Source organism: Pleurodeles waltl, chromosome 6 (genome assembly GCF_031143425.1).
Source record: "Pleurodeles waltl isolate 20211129_DDA chromosome 6, aPleWal1.hap1.20221129, whole genome shotgun sequence".
NCBI classification, from domain to species: domain Eukaryota; kingdom Metazoa; phylum Chordata; class Amphibia; order Caudata; family Salamandridae; genus Pleurodeles; species Pleurodeles waltl.
This window is the reverse complement of record NC_090445.1, coordinates 685,165,350-685,183,481: the sequence shown is the minus strand read 5'-3', so window position 1 is coordinate 685,183,481 and position 18,132 is coordinate 685,165,350. Positions and strand designations below refer to the sequence as shown.

At 44.6% G+C, this 18,132-nt stretch overlaps 1 protein-coding gene across 1 annotated transcript in view; it reads left to right on the top strand.

The window, feature by feature from the left end:
- ZRANB1 (zinc finger RANBP2-type containing 1) overlaps positions 1 to 18,132 on the top strand; it is a 158,125-nt gene that overhangs the window by 30,212 nt on the left and 109,781 nt on the right. Inside the window, exon 3 of the mRNA XM_069239120.1 lies at positions 1,974 to 2,161. Within this exon, the coding sequence (XP_069095221.1) occupies positions 1,974 to 2,161 (188 nt within the window). The remainder of the gene's footprint in view (positions 1 to 1,973; positions 2,162 to 18,132) is intronic.

The following is an 18,132-nucleotide window of genomic DNA, read 5'->3' as shown; positions in this document are numbered from 1 at the left end:
CAGGCTGATTCAACATTTTAAGGATAGCAGAGCTACTGTGCGCTGTCTGGGCCTGTCCTCACGCCTCATCAACCTTACCTCACTCCTTTTGCAAATTTGGTAGAGCTGCCCCACACTGCCATCCTGTCCAAACTCAGCAAGGAACCCTGTAATTTTGGGATCGAGGCCCTTGTGCCCACCACTCCCACGGCCAGATTCATCTAGCTGTAGTCCACTGCCCCCGCCTGCAGCCCTACCTGCAAAACCCCTCTATCCTGCTTTTAGAGTAGAAAAGCCACCCGGTGGAGGCAGGGTCCAATGATCCTTCCTGGGTTGACAGGCAGTCATATCAGATGGATAGGTTCTGCTGGCCATTCACAAGGGATATACCTTGTCCTTCCTCTCATCTCCTCGTACCCTCCACCATCCCCCAGCAACTAATGGGGGACCATCTCTCCATTTTGCAGCCGTAAGTGCAAGCCCTTTTAACCAAAGGGGCTGTTGAATGGGTGCCGGCATCAGAAGTGCGACATGTTTGTTATTCACACTACTTTCTGGTACTCAAGAAAGATTGAGACTGTCCTATTCTAGACCTGCACCTTCTCAGTGCCTTATTCTGGAAGAAGAAATTCAGAATGCTCACCCAGGCCTTTTCCTTCTTCAACCCTGAAGCCTGGATGGTGGTGTTGGACCTGCAAGACACCTATTTTCATATAGCCATCCTGCCAGGCTATTGGTGCTACCTACGATGGCTGGTGAAACAGGAGCATTTTCAGTATGCTTGTGCTCCCCTCTGTTCTCACCACTCCTCTGGTGTTCACAAAAGTAGTGGAGATGGCACTTCAGCTAGTCCATCACTCCTCCATTGTTCTTTTGTCCTTTTCACTCACCTGCAGAATAAGGGATTGCATAGACTAGACTCTAGGCATGCTGTACCTTATAGTGACCACCCTAGGCAGGACAGAGTGGATTGTTAGCTTCAAGAAAACCCTAAAAAAGCAGATAAAGGCAAAGTTGTAGTAACTAAATGCATAACGTTGTGTTACATCATCTTTTGCATATGGACCTGTTATATTGTAGCAAAGAAGGAGCCTCCAGCTGGCATATGTACCCGCTCTGAGGGCCTGGGTGCTTTCGACTGCTCTCACCAGGGGCTTCTAGTTGGCTATTTGCTGGGTGGCCATTTGTTTTCCTTGAACATGTTTATGAAGAATTGTTGCTCAGACTTGCAGCGATGAATACTTTGCCAGGATTGTGTTGCATGATTTATTTGGTTAATTCACATTACTCAGTCCCATCTCTTGAATGGTACTGCTTTTGGATTAATTTATAAGGTGAGGAATAGGTAGGCAGAAGAATCCATCAGAAAAAAAGTTACTTGTCCCACAAAGTCCTTATTGGCCTTCCTCCTCTTGTGTTGGGTTAGTGCAGTGATCAGTTATGCCCAACTGTATTCAAATGTATATAATGCTTTAATCATTGCTGTTGCTGCTGTTCCCTTGCTTCCTCTCTGAACACCTCAATGTAGTGCACAAAAGATTCTAGGAACTGACAACTACATGTCTGTCACCGCTATGTATACCATTATATCATCATTTCTGGAACCGATTTGGCTGCGCCTAAAACCTTGTGGTGGCACATAGCAGCTCTAGAATGCTGCTCCTGGAAAAAACGTTTTTTAACCCAGTGTGACACCTGGAAGTTATGCATAAGCTGTAGGAAGATGCAGTATACTCCAGAAATATTTTACTTACAGTAGATTACTCTTTGATCCTGCCTTTTTGTGAAAGGATGTCTTAACTCTTTGCTAGTAACCTGTTGCGTGCATCTTTTCAGTACTGATTTATTGAATTTAATATTTATATTGTTATCACTACCCTGTGGTCTTTTGTCACTCTGTGTATGTATACAAGACAGGTTATGTTGTCATTTGATTAAATCTAAATATTTATAGGGTTAAAACCCCAACATTCATTCTATATTTTTTGTTTCAGGAGTTGTTGAGGGGGATTTAGCTGCCATTGAGGCATTTAAATCTGCTGGTGGAGACATTGCACGCCAGCTTTCAGCAGATGAGGTCCGTCTGCTGAATCGACCCTCTGCATTCGATGTGGGCTACACTCTAGTTCATCTGTCGATACGCTTCCAGAGACAAGATATGTTGGCCATACTACTAACAGAGGTGAGAAATACTAAATTTACTCCTACTCCCAAAGCAATTATTTAATTTTTTTTAATATTTTAGTGTACATACCTGTTGTGGTAAAGGGTGTGTAGTGCAAATCACTAATCCGATAATATATGCATGTGGCCATTCATAGGTACACCAGTAATATAAATATTCTCTTCACGAGAAATCTGTATATGTCTCTTAGCATTATTCACTCAGTTAAAATGAACTTTTCTTGCAAACATGATCCCTCTTGGTTTGGTGGCCGCAATACTCCTCTGTTTTAAGTATGGTCCACTAGACCAGTGTTCCCCGGGCCGCGGACCGGTGCCGGTCCGTGGATCAATCGGCACCGGGCCGCCCCACTGTGGCGGGCGGTAAATGTTTGATCATTTTTCCGTGGCCCGCTTGTCACACAATGGGACAAGCGGGCCACGGGAAAATTATCAAACATTTACCGGTCCACGGCGATAAAAAGGTTGGACAACACTGCACTAGACCACTTTCTCTCTTGGTATTTTGTTTAAAATTAGGAAGCAAGAGCCATTTCAAAACTCAGTAAGGATTAGAAATCCCCACAGTTAAGTGCTGCTGAAGAAATGAGCAATTTTTTTTAAATTTTTTTTAAGTTTGCACTGCATGATGCAACTTCCGCACCTGAAAAACCTGTGTAGGAATTTTACATATGGACCACTGAAGGAAGTTTCTAAAGAAAGTGAGCCATTCAGCCCTGTTCTAGACCTCTGCACAGAATAGCTTGCTAGTGGGTTGAGACTGTTTTTTGAAACAGAGTTAATGGCACCTCCATCTCTTCTTTCTCTAAATTTATATGGTGTTTAGAACCCCAAGTTAAGGCGGCGGAAAATTTCTCTCAGCTGAAAGTAAATTTTTTGTAGCTGAACACGTGCTGAAGACTCTCTTCTAGCACACACCTATCAATTCCATACCTGTGGCTTCTGCTTAAAGTGAATCGAAGTTTTTCACAGGTGCAGTGTTCCGTCAGTCATTTTATTGCTCTGCCTTGGACAGGCCCATCTTTTTTTTCTCTTTGGGTTCTTGTTATTAACTATGTAGGTGTGCTGAGGGGCACTTCACCTACATGCTTGTTCCTTTTTTTTGTCATTATTATTATAGTCGATGAAGTTGAGCCGTGATGCAGACCATTAATGCAGTCCAATTTTGATAGAACAAGCAAGATGGTAGCTTGAACCTCATGTGGGAATCCTAGATGTGGGAAGATGAATCGGTGTTTTCATTGCCAGAAAGCTTGATTTGGCTACCTTATCCACTTGTGGATTCATTGACTGTTTGTTTGAAGACACTTGTAATTCCAAGGTTTTTTACCTCCTTAGATATTTTTGGACGTGTTCCTAGATCGTCAGGCAAGGTGAGGTGCAGAGAGGCCTCCCCCACACCAGTTTGATTTAGCCCGGGCCCACCCCTTTAAATAATTTCTGCTTTGCCTGGAGAGGTGGTGGTCTCTGGGTCTGCGGGTGTCCAGGTGGCCCCCAGCACTCCCCCCAAAAAAATGCCCCCAGGACTTGTCCCACCCGTTTTTAGATAAAAATACATGAGAAAAAATTATGGCCGATCCACAGCGACTCTGGCTGCAAAATTTAAAAAAAAAAGAAAAATATATAACTTTTTAGTGGGGGCATTTAAGGAGGTGGGCATTTGTGGGGGTCTTGGGGCGTTTGTTTCTGCTTTTTTTAAAAAGATTATTGGTGAAGTGGGGGATTAGTGGGCCTGCTTTCTAGTAGCCTTATCACAGTTTAGGGAAAACTGCTGTTATTGTGAAAAAAGCAGCAGTTTTAAAGTAAAATTGCTCTGAAAATAGTGTGCACTCTTACCATCTGTGCTTGAACCTGTCTCTCCGGGATGTGTAGGGATCAGAAGCTGGGGTTACAAAATGGAGGTGTCTGCCTTGGACTTTGGATATTGATATGCGATCCGTCTTTTGCCCTCCCTGTCTGCCTTGGTGCCTCATATGTTTCATGGTGTAAAACATGATGACGCAGATAAGGAAGATATCTTCAGGGCCAGCTATTTTCATACAGCCTTACCATGGTCTTGTTGGTTGCTGATATACGAACTCCTGCTCTCAATGAGACTGTTATTAGACCTGTTGGGTGTTATTAAGCACGCTGATGCTTTTAAAAGCCTTGGAGATCTGTTATAGCTATTGGCACCAACGCAGTAATGATTAAGAAAATGGATATAAAGCACAGATATGTACTGCAGGAAGCCCTGCTTCTGTTCACAAGCTCGTCCTTGGCTGTGACCATACTCAACAGCAGCAATATTTGAATAAAAAAAAAAAAATGTGTCTGTGCCATTCGATAATCAGGGTCTTTTCTTTGACACCATCCAAGTTGGCTCAATGAAAATGAATTCCTTACCGCTACAGTAGAAATGCAAATCCTGTCCTTGTGGAATGCAATAAGAAGATCTGGGAAATTTTCATGAATATCCTTCTCCATCTTCATAAAGAGGGAGTTCTTCATTAAAGGCATATGTGAAAAAAGTTAAACAGACTTTGGTACACAGTTACCTCTAACATGAACCTGGAGACTGAAGTTGATGTCTCCTGTTAATGGCTCTGCATACCCAACCCCCTTGAAGAGCTGCAAGGAAAAATATTTCTTTGAACTCTACGAGCATAGATGAGAGTAGTTACTGTAACGCAATACTAAGGTACTCCTGAAAAGCTAGTATGCTTTCACTGTATTCGCCTTCAAGGATACTTGTTTTTCATCTGAGACATTGGTGAAGGTGGGGAATTGAAGCATATTAGAACAGCTTTGCTAATTCCTATGAACTAGCTGTCTTTTATCAGATTAGTGCTGGATGCCCAAGTGAAGCCTTTATTTCAGATGATGGCTTTTCATTAGCCCTCTGCCACATTCCTAACTGTGGATCAACCATGGCATGGTTGTTAAATGAATTTTGGGTTGTTACTTGCCATTGATATTAAGTTTCAACAAGACATTCTCGATGTGATAAAATCATCTGCATCTCAGCACTTACACGTTTTGACTCATGTCCTCTGATTTGGCTACCTGTCTTCCTGAAAGTCTTGGATGACCTTGTTTGGTGGTCATGTGGTTCCAGAGCTACTGGGTTAGTGAATATGCCTTAGTTTTAACATAAACAGCTGGTTGTTGTCATCACCAGCATTTTGGGTAAGGCTGAGGACCACCAGTGGATTATCTTCAAATGCATATCCTCTGGTATTATCCAGACTTGGTCCAACACATCAGAATCTTGGAAGTGAGTTTTTTTTTTTTTCTCATTTAAAACCTTCCTCCTTTGTATGTCATACCAACATTGATCTTCACAAGCAGCATTTCATAGGGCAGCCAGAGTGACTGGTCATATGTCCCAAACTGTTACACAGGTGACTTTTTTAACAAACTGGTTTATTTCTGATCTTTTAAGCCATATCTTTTTATGTGCTCATCTTTGTCAAATCCATGCTGTGAGTTTTCAGTTTGGCCTGTTCTTAGTATGGTGCTCACAGAACAAAAGACAGTAGCAACACCAGTCAAAGCAATGAGGACCAGATTAGGATCCAGAGCAATGGGAATGTTTGGGATAGTAACTTGCATGAATGGCCTATGAACACTGTTATTATAACATTAGGATCAGCATCCTATTAAGTCCTACACTCAATCCTCTTGGACAACTGCAAAATGATAAACATCCCTGGTTTTGTAGCAGGGATGAATATAATAATTGTGAATGACATTATGAAGACCTGCTCTTCTAAATTGAGTTGTTTTCAGCCCAATGTTATTTCCCTTCTTTAATCCAGCAACAAATCCCTGCTCATCTCACTAAATTGGCTCTCTACAAGATCATTTTCCTTTATTTGCTGAGATCGAGCTGAATGCTTTCCTTTTTAAAAAGCATGGTAACGAGCTTGTGTGCTCCTAAATCTGTCTACTTTGGTTATTTATTTGACTAGGGTTCTGGGCTACGTTGAAATACTGGATGGATCTTCTATTCTCAGATTTAGAATAATTTGCTGATTCTTTCTTTCTGTATAATACTTTATTGGCATTTTCAATAGAAAAAAATGACCATGTTACAGATAAGTACATCAAACATAGTGTAGTGGGAATTACAATTACCAAAATGTTTTAATAGTTCATCTATACACCCTGATTCTGTTGATGTTTAAGCAGACGTTGTGCCTCATATTTTTGATTTTCCATATTGCTGCACTGCTCCATGCCTCTTTTCCATTTAGTACAGTGTGGTGCTGCTCTCCACTTTAGTGCGATCTTTTTGCAGTTATCAATTCCAATCCTATAAATGGGTGTTAATATACAATTATGTCAAGATCTGCTAGTCTGTTTTGTAATGCAATTATCGGTGTGAAAGTGATCGTAGCATCCATTAACTCAAATCTGGTTCTTTCATTCCCCTTTCAGAATTCTTGTGTTATATTACACTCCCTCTATGTGCGGCTGAACGTGTACCCTCTTCAGATTTTTGCATCTCAGGAAGTTGAAGGATGAGACTATTTAGGCTCAAGAGTTTGTATCTAGTATGATAATACAGTGTAAGCAGTGGAACTGTGTAAGACTATATCTTGCTGATATGGCCCCTTGTCATGCAGCTGTTAATGTATTTGTCCAGTCTCTATCTCCGGGTGTCCCCATAGATATCGTCCCAGTTTCTCTCAGTCTTGGAAATGCCTGGAGTGTGTATCACCAGAGTTTTAAATACCCTAAAAATAATTTTGGCAGGAAGTTATTCTAATATTGGTTTTACCCCAATGGATTTCATTAATCTATTGTTGATAGTCTGGTGATGTATGGTTGTAGCGCAAGTCCATTTGTTAGTAGAAGAAAAGGGGTAACCCAAATTGGGATTTTTGAGAATTTTGTTTTCTACATCTGCTACTTTTTCAGTGTGAATATTCCAAAAATGGAGGGATTTGACAATCTAGATAATGTCCTGTTGAAGCGTGTCTTCTACCCATAGCGGGATTACTGCTATTACTTTTTCCACCCCATCCTGTCTGCTTACCCCCGCCTCAGGTAGTAGTCTGCAAATATTTGTACTATTTTTTTTTTTTTGGAGGGGGGGCTCCTCAACCACATGACCCATGTCATCTCGGAGAGTGGAGAAGGGACTTTTCTGGTTTCCCCTCTGTCTGAACCAGTATAGCAATCTCCCTCCTTTTTGCCCTGGTCACACACCTTCTGTCACATATATCAGACTTTGTCCATCAGTGTTTGTTGATAGTGAAGCTTGGATGTTTCAAAGTGAGATAGTTGTTCCTACTGTTGGTTCTCTTGGTATTGTATTTCCATCACCTGGGCCCTCTGCCTTCATCTGGGCTATCTTCTCTGAAATCAAATGAGAAAAAAATAGAGATAAAATCAGTGGTTCAGAAAGGCGCAATCCCCTTTGTGCTTCCTACAAAGTCTTTGGAGAGTCAACCATCCTTTCCTTGCGGTGCATGTTTTGTTTCAAATCATCTTCAAGGGTTTCTGTAAGTTTCATTTTGGTAAGACACCATGTGGGCAGATGACACATTCCTTGTCGTTGACTGGCTTCATTGTGAATAGTTCAATTGGCCCATGGTAATCTTGCATCTATTCATACATTGTAAGCCTAGCTGTCTCTACCTCTGGAAGGAGGAAGTAATCGAACCTCTGTTGTGTTTTTTTAGCCTCTCAAGAAGAACTTTTGTGTGTTTGTGTTGCCATTTTTTGTAGATGCCATAGGATGCCATGAAACCACTAGATATATTGGTGTTTGTCACTGACCCACTGCTATCAGTCATGGTGTGCATGACCTTGTGTATGTCTTTTAGCATGTGCTGTAATAATAGGTCACACTGGGCTTATAGCAGTATTTCTCCTAATATCTACTGGATTTAATTTACCAGAAGATGTTTGGGGTGGGGAGCACATATACTGGCATGTTGGTCATGGTGGATCCAAACAAAGTCCGAATCACCATTCTGTATCTACTAGGTTTATTTTGAGGCAACCTATCTGTTTGTACTGTATTTGTGAAGTCAACGCATAGCACAGAGGTGAACCTGTGTCTTTACAGAAAGTCAGAATTTTTCCCCAATGAATGTTTCCTGTAGTAGCAGAACATTCAGTCCATATCTTCTGGCCATTTGTATGACACTCACTCTTTTTTTATTTTGTTTAGTAGACCGTTCCATGATAGGAGTGTGATTGTAGGTCATTTGTTATTTGGTGTGTGTTCTGCCATTCTTTAGTTTGGTTAGTAAATGTTCATTCACAGGTCTGTTAATTCTCTGTCACTGTCATGAGGTACCTTTTTAACACAATATGAAATCAAATCAATAAACCAAACTCCCAACCCCACCATAGACCTCTTTAGCATGAAGTATCTGCTGATCAACTGTCCCCTGAATGTCAGGATAACCTATCACTCCCCTAGCTAATGAGCCCCAATACCTCCCTGTTTTTAAACCATCTGGCTGTCATATTTTGACCCCGTTCTTGTGACAGAAGTTCATGTTTCTAACTTGTACAGGGTTAATTTGTAGGAGGAAAAAAACCTCTACTTGAGCTGCTAGTCTTAATAATTGTCAGTGTTTGTTATTACCTCATAGGGTGCATTTCAGATGTATCCAGCATATTGGCTAGTTCAGTATCCCCATTTGGTGTTTGCACTGTAGAGCGTTAGACATCCTTTGCCTTTCTACATTTTGCTGGTGGTTCAGAGACAGATGATTCACATCTTCTTTGTATCTTTGCAGTCTGCTGATGTTCACTTTGAGTTTCATCTTCTCCTGGAACGTTGTCTTCTGTGTCGCAAAAATAATAATTTGCTTTGCTGGTCGACCTCATCCCACTAGGCATCGCAAATAAATGCATTGCATGAGGAGAGCATGGGTTGAGAGTACCAGCCTCTCGCATCCTTTCCAGGTCCAAACCCTTGTATATCCGAAGTCCTGCGGCCAGCTCCCTTGTCAGGTGCCTCATAAAACCATGACCTGCAGGTGCTACAGTGCTAGCTTCTGGACGCAGATTACCCTTTTCACCAGGTAAAAGGAGGAGAGGGTGGGGGCAGAGGTCTTGTTAGGTATGATGCAACCCCAAAGTTACCACACCAGCAGCTCAGGGCCGGTCAGGTGCAGAGGTCAAAGAGGTGCCCAAAACACATAGGCTTCAATGGAGAGAAGGGGGTGCCCCGGTTCCAGTCTGCCAGCAGGTAAGTACCTGCGTCTTCGGAGGGCAGACCAGGGGGGTTTTGTAGGGCACCGGGGGGGACACAAGTCCACACAAAAAGTACACCCTCAGCAGCGCGGGGGCGGCCGGGTGCAGTGTGCAAACACGCGTCGGGTTTTCAATGGTTTTCAATGAGAGACCAAGGGGTCTCTTCAGCGGTGCAGGCAGGCAAGGGGGGGGCTCCTCGGGGTAGCCACCACCTGGGCAAGGGAGAGGGCCTCCTGGGGGTTACTCCTGCACTGGAGTTCCGATCTTTCACGTGCTGGGGGCTGCAGGTGCAGGGTCTTTTCCAGCCGTCGGGAAAGTAGAGTTCAGGCAGTCGCGGTCAGGGGGAGCCTTGGGATTCCCTCTGCAGGCGTCGCTGTGGGGGCTCAGGGGGGTTACCCCCTGACTTTTTGCCTTTGCTGATGCTAAGTTATGATTTTAAAGTGTGCTGAGGCCTGCTAACCAGGCCCCAGCACCAGTGTTCTTTCCCTAACCTGTACCTTTGTTTCCACAATTGGCACACCCTGGCATCCAGGTAAGTCCCTTGTAACTGGTACCCCTGGTACCAAGGGCCCTGATGCCAGGGAAGGTCTCTAAGGGCTGCAGCATATCTTATGCCACCCTGGGGACCCCTCACTCAGCACAGACACACTGCTTGCCAGCTTGTGTGTGCTAGTGGGAATAAAAAGACTAAGTCGACATGGCATTCCCCTCAGGGTGCCATGCCAACCTCACACTGCCTACAGGTATAGATAAGTCACCCCTCTAGCAGGCCTTACAGCCCTAAGGCAGGGTGCACTATACCATAGGTGAGGGCATAAGTGCATGAGCACTATGCCCCTACAGTGTCTAAGCAAAACCTTAGACATTGTAAGTGCAGGGTAGCCATAAGAGTATATGGTCTGGGAGTCTGTCATGCACAAACTCCACAGCACCATAATGGCTACACTGAAAACTGTGAAGTTTGGTATCAAACTCTCAGCACAATAAATGCACACTGATGCCAGTGTACATTTTATTGTAACATACACCCCAGAGGGCACCTTAGAGGTGCCCCCCGAAACCTTAACCGACTACCCGTGTAGGCTGACTGGTTTTAGCAGCCTGCCACATTCCAGACATGTTGCTGGCCACATGGGGAGAGTGCCTTTGTCACTCTGTGGCTAGTAACAAAGCCTGTACTGGGTGGAGATGCTTATCACCTCCCCCTGCAGGAACTGTAACACCTGGCGGTGAGCCTCAAAGGCTTACCCCCTTTGTTACAGCACCCCAGGGCATTCCAGCTCGTGGAGTTGCCCGCCCCCTCCGGCCACAGCACCACTTTTGGTGGCAAAGCCGGAGGAGATAATGAGAAAAACAAGGAGGAGTCACTGGCCAGTCAGGACAGCCCCTAAGGTATCCTGAGCTGAGGTGACTCTGACTTTTAGAAATCCTCCATCTAGTAGATGGAGGATTCCCCCAATAGGGATAGGAATGTGCCCCCCCCCCCCTCCCCTCTGGGAGGAGGCACAAAGAGGGTGTAGCCACCCTCAGGGCTAGTAGCCACTTGCTACTAACCCCCCAGACCTAAACACACCCTTAAATTTAGTATTTAAGGGCTCCCCAGAACCTAGGAAACTAGATTCCTGCAACCTAAGAAGAAGAGGACTGCTGAACTGAAAACCTGCAGAGAAGACGGAGACACAAACTGCTTTGGCCCCAGCTCTACCGGCCTGTCTCCCCACTTCTAAAGACACTGCTCCAGTGACGCGTTCCACAGGGACCAGCGACCTCTGAAACCTCAGAGGACTGCCCTGCATCTAGAAGGACCAAGAACTCCCGAGGACAGCGGCTCTGTTCCTCAAAGACTGCAACTTTGCAACAAAGAAGCAACTTTGAAACAACACACGTTTCCCGCCGGAAGCGTGAGACTTTGCATTCTGCACCCGACGCTCCCAGCTCGACTTGTGGAGAACAAACACCACAGGGAGGACTCCCCGGCGACTACGAGACCGTGAGTAGCCAGAGCTGACCCGCCTGAGCCCCCACAGCGACGCCTGCAGAGGGAATCCCGAGGCTCCCCTGACCGCGACTGCCTGCTTCAAAGACCCGACACCTGGTAAAGACACTGCACCCGCAGCCCCCAGGACCTGAAGGATCCGACCTCCAGTGCAGGAGCGACCCCCAGGAGGCCCTCTCCCTTGCCCAGGCAGTGGCTACCCTGAGGAGCCCCCACCCCCCTTGCCTGCCTGCATCGCTGAAGAGACCCCTTGGTCTCCCATTGAATCCTTTTGCGAACCAGACGCTTGTTTGCACACTGCACCCGGCCGCCCCCGTGCTGCTGAGGGTGTACTTTTTGTGTGGACTTGTGTCCCCCACTGTGCCCTACAAAACCCCCCTGGTCTGCCCTCCGAAGACGCGGGTACTTACCTGCTGGCAGACTGGAACCGGGGCACCCCCTTCTCTATTGAAGCCTATGCGTTTTGGGCACCACTTTGACCTCTGCACCTGACCGGCCCTGAGCTGCTGGTGTTGTAACTTTGGGGTTGCTCTGAACCCCCAACGGTGGGCTACCTTGGACCCAAGTTTGAACCCTGGAGGTGGTTTACTTACTTGCAAAAACTAACAAACACTTACCTCCCCCAGGAACTGTTGAAGATTGCACCAAGTGTCTAGTTTTAAAATAGCTATATGTCATTTATGTGAAAACTGTATATGCTATTTTGCTAATTCAAAGTTCCTAAAGTTCCTAATTGAAGTACCTTTCATTTAAAGCATTACTTGTAAATCTTGAACCTGTGGTTCTTAAAATAAACTAAGAAAATATATTTTTCTATACAAAAACCTATTGGCCTGGAATTGTCTGAGTGTGTGTTCCTCATTTATTGCCTGTGTGTGTACAACAAATGCTTAACACTACCCTCTGATAAGCCTACTGCTCGACCACACTACTACAAAATAGAGCATTAGAATTATCTCTTTTTGCCACTATCTTACCTCTAAGGGGAACCCTTGGACTCTGTGCATGCTATTTCTTACTTTGAAATAGTACATACAGAGCCAACTTCCTACAAACAGTATCTTGAATTCCACACCAGTGTACATGGATTAAAGAGACCGTTGTATTGTAGTTCTAGATAGTTGTCACTTAAATGATTAGTTCCAAAAATGAAAAATACACTAGGAGATTGACCTTATCAGGGAACAGTATACTCGATGGGCACCAAACAAACCACTTTGCCTGAAATTGACTCCTCATCGGGGTGAGGTACCCCTTTTAGGGTCTTCTGTATAGTTCATCCAGGGGCCCCAAACGTTACCATACTTCTTAATGCATCCTTGGGCTTCCCAGATACATTTTGCTGCATGCATACGTCCATACTAGAGAACTATTTTATTAATCTGAGCCTCTGGCAACACCAGGGACTAGCTGTGTCCGGCAGGTAACCATCAGACCCAAAGTATGTAATGTTCTAAGGGGTATGTTGCCTAGCTAAATTGCCAGTGACCTTTAATATAGTTTCTGGAGGTTGCATTTTTTCCAATATTAAGTGTTGGTAGTCACTTATCACAGATAACCAAGGCCTTGTTTCAGCAGGCTTTTAATGTAGTCTTTTGTAGTGCTGCGGGGTAGCCGAGGTCACCCATGGGATGTGTATCGATTTTGGATGAGTGGCTCTGGTAGGGACACAAAGGCCAACTTTATCACCACAAGGTGGGAACTCCAAATTCTGATAGACTTTCTATCTCTTAATTTATGCTAACACCATACACCCTACAAGCTAGTGCAGCTAAAAAAAGTTCTTGAGGTTTCTTCAGTCCAGTGTAGGGTGTGGACTGTTGAGTGCATGTTTCAAAAGTTGAACTTGGGCACCGGATACAGTGAGTTTTGACGAAGATTGGGAGAACTGCAATATTATAAAGCTTAGCCCTTCCTGGGAGTGTAAAGGGTTAGGGAACTCCAGTGCTGGATATCTGTATAAAACACTCATCCTTCATAACATAGATACTCAGATATGTAAGTTAGTTGTATAATTTTTTTGAAGGGGGAATGAGTATTCTTTCACTTGATTTCCCCCCTGAATTATCCAATTAATATGAAAGCCAGGGTAATTACCAAATGATCCAAAAATAGCCAGGAGTCTGTCAGTTGAGGTAGCTGGGTTAATGGCAGAGAACAAAATGTCACCTATATATTTGGAGGAGCTATTGTAGCCCAGGGCATCTTGTCTAACTCGCCAGGCTAGTAGTTAAAGTACAAAGGCAAAAAGTACTGGTGATTGGCAGCCCAGACTCTTTCCTCTCAACAGAAGACAAAAAATTGTGGTGCAAAGTCAATTATTTTACAGCATTTGTGCTCTCTCAATGTAGTCACAGTCGTTGGTTGCATCTCATGGTAAGACTGCTGTTAGCTCTGTATCTCTGCATATCTTGGCCATGCACCGTTACAGCTGTGCAAGGCTGTTTCTTATTTTTATATATGGGATGACGCCCAACTGTTTTGGGTGTCCCAGTGAACCAGTTGCTCCACTGAGGTAATTCACCAGGACTTCCACCAGGAACTGAATTTCAAAGTCTATCAACCTCTAGGCCTCATTTCATCTTGGGCTTATTTTAAGTTTTCAGCACACATGTTGTCATTTGCAGATCACAGTGCAGGCAGCAATTGCTACTAGCTTCTTCACCCATTTACAGTACTTAGTTCACACTAGGTAGACATTTATAAAATTCACCAGTTAGCAAGCCAGATAACTTCCCAATACTAACGTGAAATAGCACCTGATATTTCCTATACCCACAGCGGTGCCTCTTAAACTTTCTTATTAGCTGTGGCAAGTACTATACCCATAAAGCTGCATAGGTCTGTGTTCTTAACATCTAACCTGATGGAGTATGGAACGCAAATAAAATTAATTCCGTAAATAATAATCTGCATCCGGTAATTAATGTTTTGCTAAGCACATTGGAGAGTTCCTCTGTTACAGTTTAGGGTTTTCTAACCTTCAGATATTTTCCCTGCTAAAAATTAGAGTGAACATATCGGGACATATTTTGGATACCACATGGATGCCACAACTTTTACTTAAAGCAGCAAGTATTCATATGATTAAAATAGTTTAGGGCTTGTTGGGAGAACAAGGATCCAGTCACACTTTCAAGTCTCACCTTGGCTCGTGCAGTGTAGCTGGTGCATTCCGTGTGCTCACTCAGCAGGAGAAAGTCTGCCTTTGGGAGCCACAGCGGAAGAAACAAACTCTGCTAAGAGCGTTAATTCCCTCACAAGTGGTATTGGGGCAAAATTTGTTCCTTTATGATCATTAGGAATGAGCAAACAAAATAAACAGTGTGGCAGTTTAACTACATTTCATTGACTGTGATGTTGAGGTAATTGCTTAATTATACAGAACTTTCACCTTGGTTTGTTGAGCTCCTGTCAGTAATCTTCTTTGGTATGGTCCGAGACCGCACATGCTGGCTTCACTTCCCCTACATGGCGTTATTCCTCCCATGGAGCTTGGCCCAAGTACTGCTTTCTTCTTCCATTGTGTGACCTTCCGTTGCTTGTGATTTCGGAGGTACTTTTCTTTTAATTGCTTGCTCTGTTATTGTAGTTTGTCCCACCCCTCCCACATTTTTGCTCTTGTCCGGTCTCTCCCACAACCCTCCCCTTTTGTGTTACTTCTCCCGTCCCTCTTAAGCCTTCCCTCATTGTTGAATCTCCCATTCCTTCCACCCCTCTGTTTCCTTCTCCAGTGCTCCTAGCCCACTTTGTACTTCTCCTGCTTTCCCTTGTGTTGCTTGCCCCCTCCCACCCACCTCCTATTGTCCTGTTGGCCCTCTTTCACCCACCATATTAACAAAGCACTGACACGTCCAGTACTGGCCACATCATAGCATATTATATTGTTTTTTATTTCGTTTAAGCTGCGGCACCCTGCTACTCCTGGACGTCATTTAGGAGTCACCAGGGGTCTCTGCCTTTGCAACTCCTTGGCCTCCGAGGTGTTAAATTCAGTGTCAGGAACACATTGTCAGCTCATCCTTATAGACGTAGTTGGGGCTCCACTCTATTTGTTTTCTATCAATTTTGTATTACACTGATAGAGAATAAAATATATATCATTCACTAGTAATGCAGTAAAAATGGAGTACAATTAACGGGAATATGAGCTTCCATGCAGCTGCATTAAGTATAAAAAAGAAAGAAAAAAAAAATGCTTTTAAATGTATGTGGTGTGCATGCTTACGGGTGAGAACGCGTTTGTGTGAGAGAGAGAGAGGGTATGTAAGCAAATTTGTGGGTATGCTTAAGTATGTGTGTATGAGTGAAAGTGGAGATCAATGGTCACGTGATCGCATTTAGGTGAATTGACGTTTATGCTGCTACGTTGCTGTGTGACTACTCGGCCACTTTGCTTGCCCTCTTTAACTGCCCTGCCCCTCCCACATTGCTTGCCTCTCCTACCCCATGACAAAAACAGAACATTGAGAACATCAAATAGCTCTCCCATAAGCAGGAACAAGTGGCTTTGTTGATATATTTATAGCCATTTTGTACAGCATCTCAATTAATGCCCAACATGGTTTAAAGCTTAAAAAAAAAAAAAAGGTGGTGTGGCTGGTGTTGAACGCATATATCGTTTTTTAAATTTGTTTTACTTTCATGGTGTACAGCAGCTGTGCTTCTACGGGTATTTTCATGTGCCATTGACTGTTGTCCAGGTGTGCCTATATGGTGCAGTGCCTGCAGTTACTAGTGCTTGTTTGCTTAATTTACACCCTCAATACTGTCGCTACACCAAGGATTCCTAATTAACAAAAGCTTTGTGGTTAAAAGCTACTGCCACTGGAGCATGAGAAAGTCGTTGGATCATTTGTGTGTGCTCGTATTCCCTACATCTACCTTCCTTGCGAATGTGGAGAGCAGCGAGACAGGCACAGGATATGGAACTCGGTGCGCACCCTCTAGGGTAATCTACCAGTCACAGTGCTCCATGGGCTACCATGTCCAAAGTAGACAGCACAGCTCCTGCTTTTTTCTCTTCTCTGCAGGGCAGGTGTCCGAAGCAGAGCCCGTTGCTTGTTTGTCCCTGTAAAAGATTAATTGTACTACTCCTCACAGCTGAAGCCATGGCAGCATGAGTGGGAAGAAGTGAGATATATGTCAGCTGTAGGTGGGCCCTCAGGCCAGTGGAAGGTGTGCAGCACTAACACTACAGTAAAAGTGCCAGCAAACAAGAAATGAACATGTTGAATCACACATTAGTCAACATCATGTGACAAAATATGTCAACACTGTTAAGCCTTAAACACATGAGTTAGTAATTGGCAAAGAAAAATAACTTATCTGGCTCCTGAGAAGATAAGAAAGAGGATGTGCTTGTTTTTGTGGATTTCTTTGAAGAACATAGAACAGTGTGTTCAGTGGCATGCAAAGCATGTGTATCTACAGCCACACATAAGTCTGCCATTTAGTGTTGGGTCCGCCATGTTACAAGTTGTTTTTTCCTCGAAGAATCTTTTCTAGTCCCAGGATTGAGTGGCTCCTCTCTGTGAGACTGTGTAAGGAAATGCCTCCTTGGCATGGTTACCCCCTGACTTTTTGCCTTTGCTGATGCTATGTTTTGAATTGAAAGTGTGCTGAGGCCTGCTAACCAGGCCCCAGCACCAGTGTTCTTTCCCTAACCTGTACTTTTGTACTCACAATTGGCACACCCTGGCATCCAGGTAAGTCCCTTGTAACTGGTACCTCTGGTACCAAGGGCCCTGATGCCAGGGAAGGTCTCTAAGGGCTGCAGCATGTCTTATGCCACCCTGGAGACCCCTCACTCAGCACATACACACTGCTTGCCAGCTTGTGTGTGCTGGTGAGAACAAAATGAGTAAGTCGACATGGCACTCCCCTCAGGGTGCCATGCCAGCCTCTCACTGCCTATGCAAGTATAAGTAAGTCACCCCTCTAGCAGGCCTTACAGCCCTAAGGCAGGGTGCACTATACCATAGGTGAGGGCACCAGTGCATGAGCACTGTGCCCCTACAGTGTCTAAGCCAAACCTTAGACATTGTAAGTGCAGGGTAGCCATAAGAGTATATGGTCTGGGAGTCTGTCAAACACGAACTCCACAGCACCATAATGGCTACACTGAAAACTGGGAAGTTTGGTATCAAACTTCTCAGCACAATAAATGCACACTGATGCCAGTGTACATTTTATTGTGAAATACACCCCAGAGGGCACCTTAGAGGTGCCCCCTGAAACCTTAACCGACTATCTGTGTAGGCTGACTGGTTCCAGCAGCCTGCCACAACCGAGACATGTTGCTGGCCCCATGGGGAGAGTGCCTTTGTCACTCTGAGGCCAGTAACAAAGCCTGCACTGGGTGGAGATGCTAACACCTCCCCCAGGCAGGAGCTGTAACACCTGGCGGTGAGCCTCAAAGGCTCACCCCTTTGTTCCAGCACCGCAGGACACTCCAGCTAGTGGAGTTGCCCGCCCCCTCCGGCCACGGCCCCCACTTTTGACGGCAAGGCCGGAGGAAATAATGAGAATAACAAGGAGGAGTTACTGGCCAGTCAGGACAGCCCCTAAGGTGTCCTGAGTTGAAGTGACTCTAACTTTTAGAAATCCTCCATCTTGCAGATGGAGGATTCCCCCAATAGGGATAGAAATGTGACCCCCTCCCCTTGGGAGGAGGCACAAAGAGGGTGTACCCACCCTCAGGGCTAGTAGCCATTGGCTACTAACCCCCCAGACCTAAACACGCCCTTAAATTTTGTATTTAAGGGCTT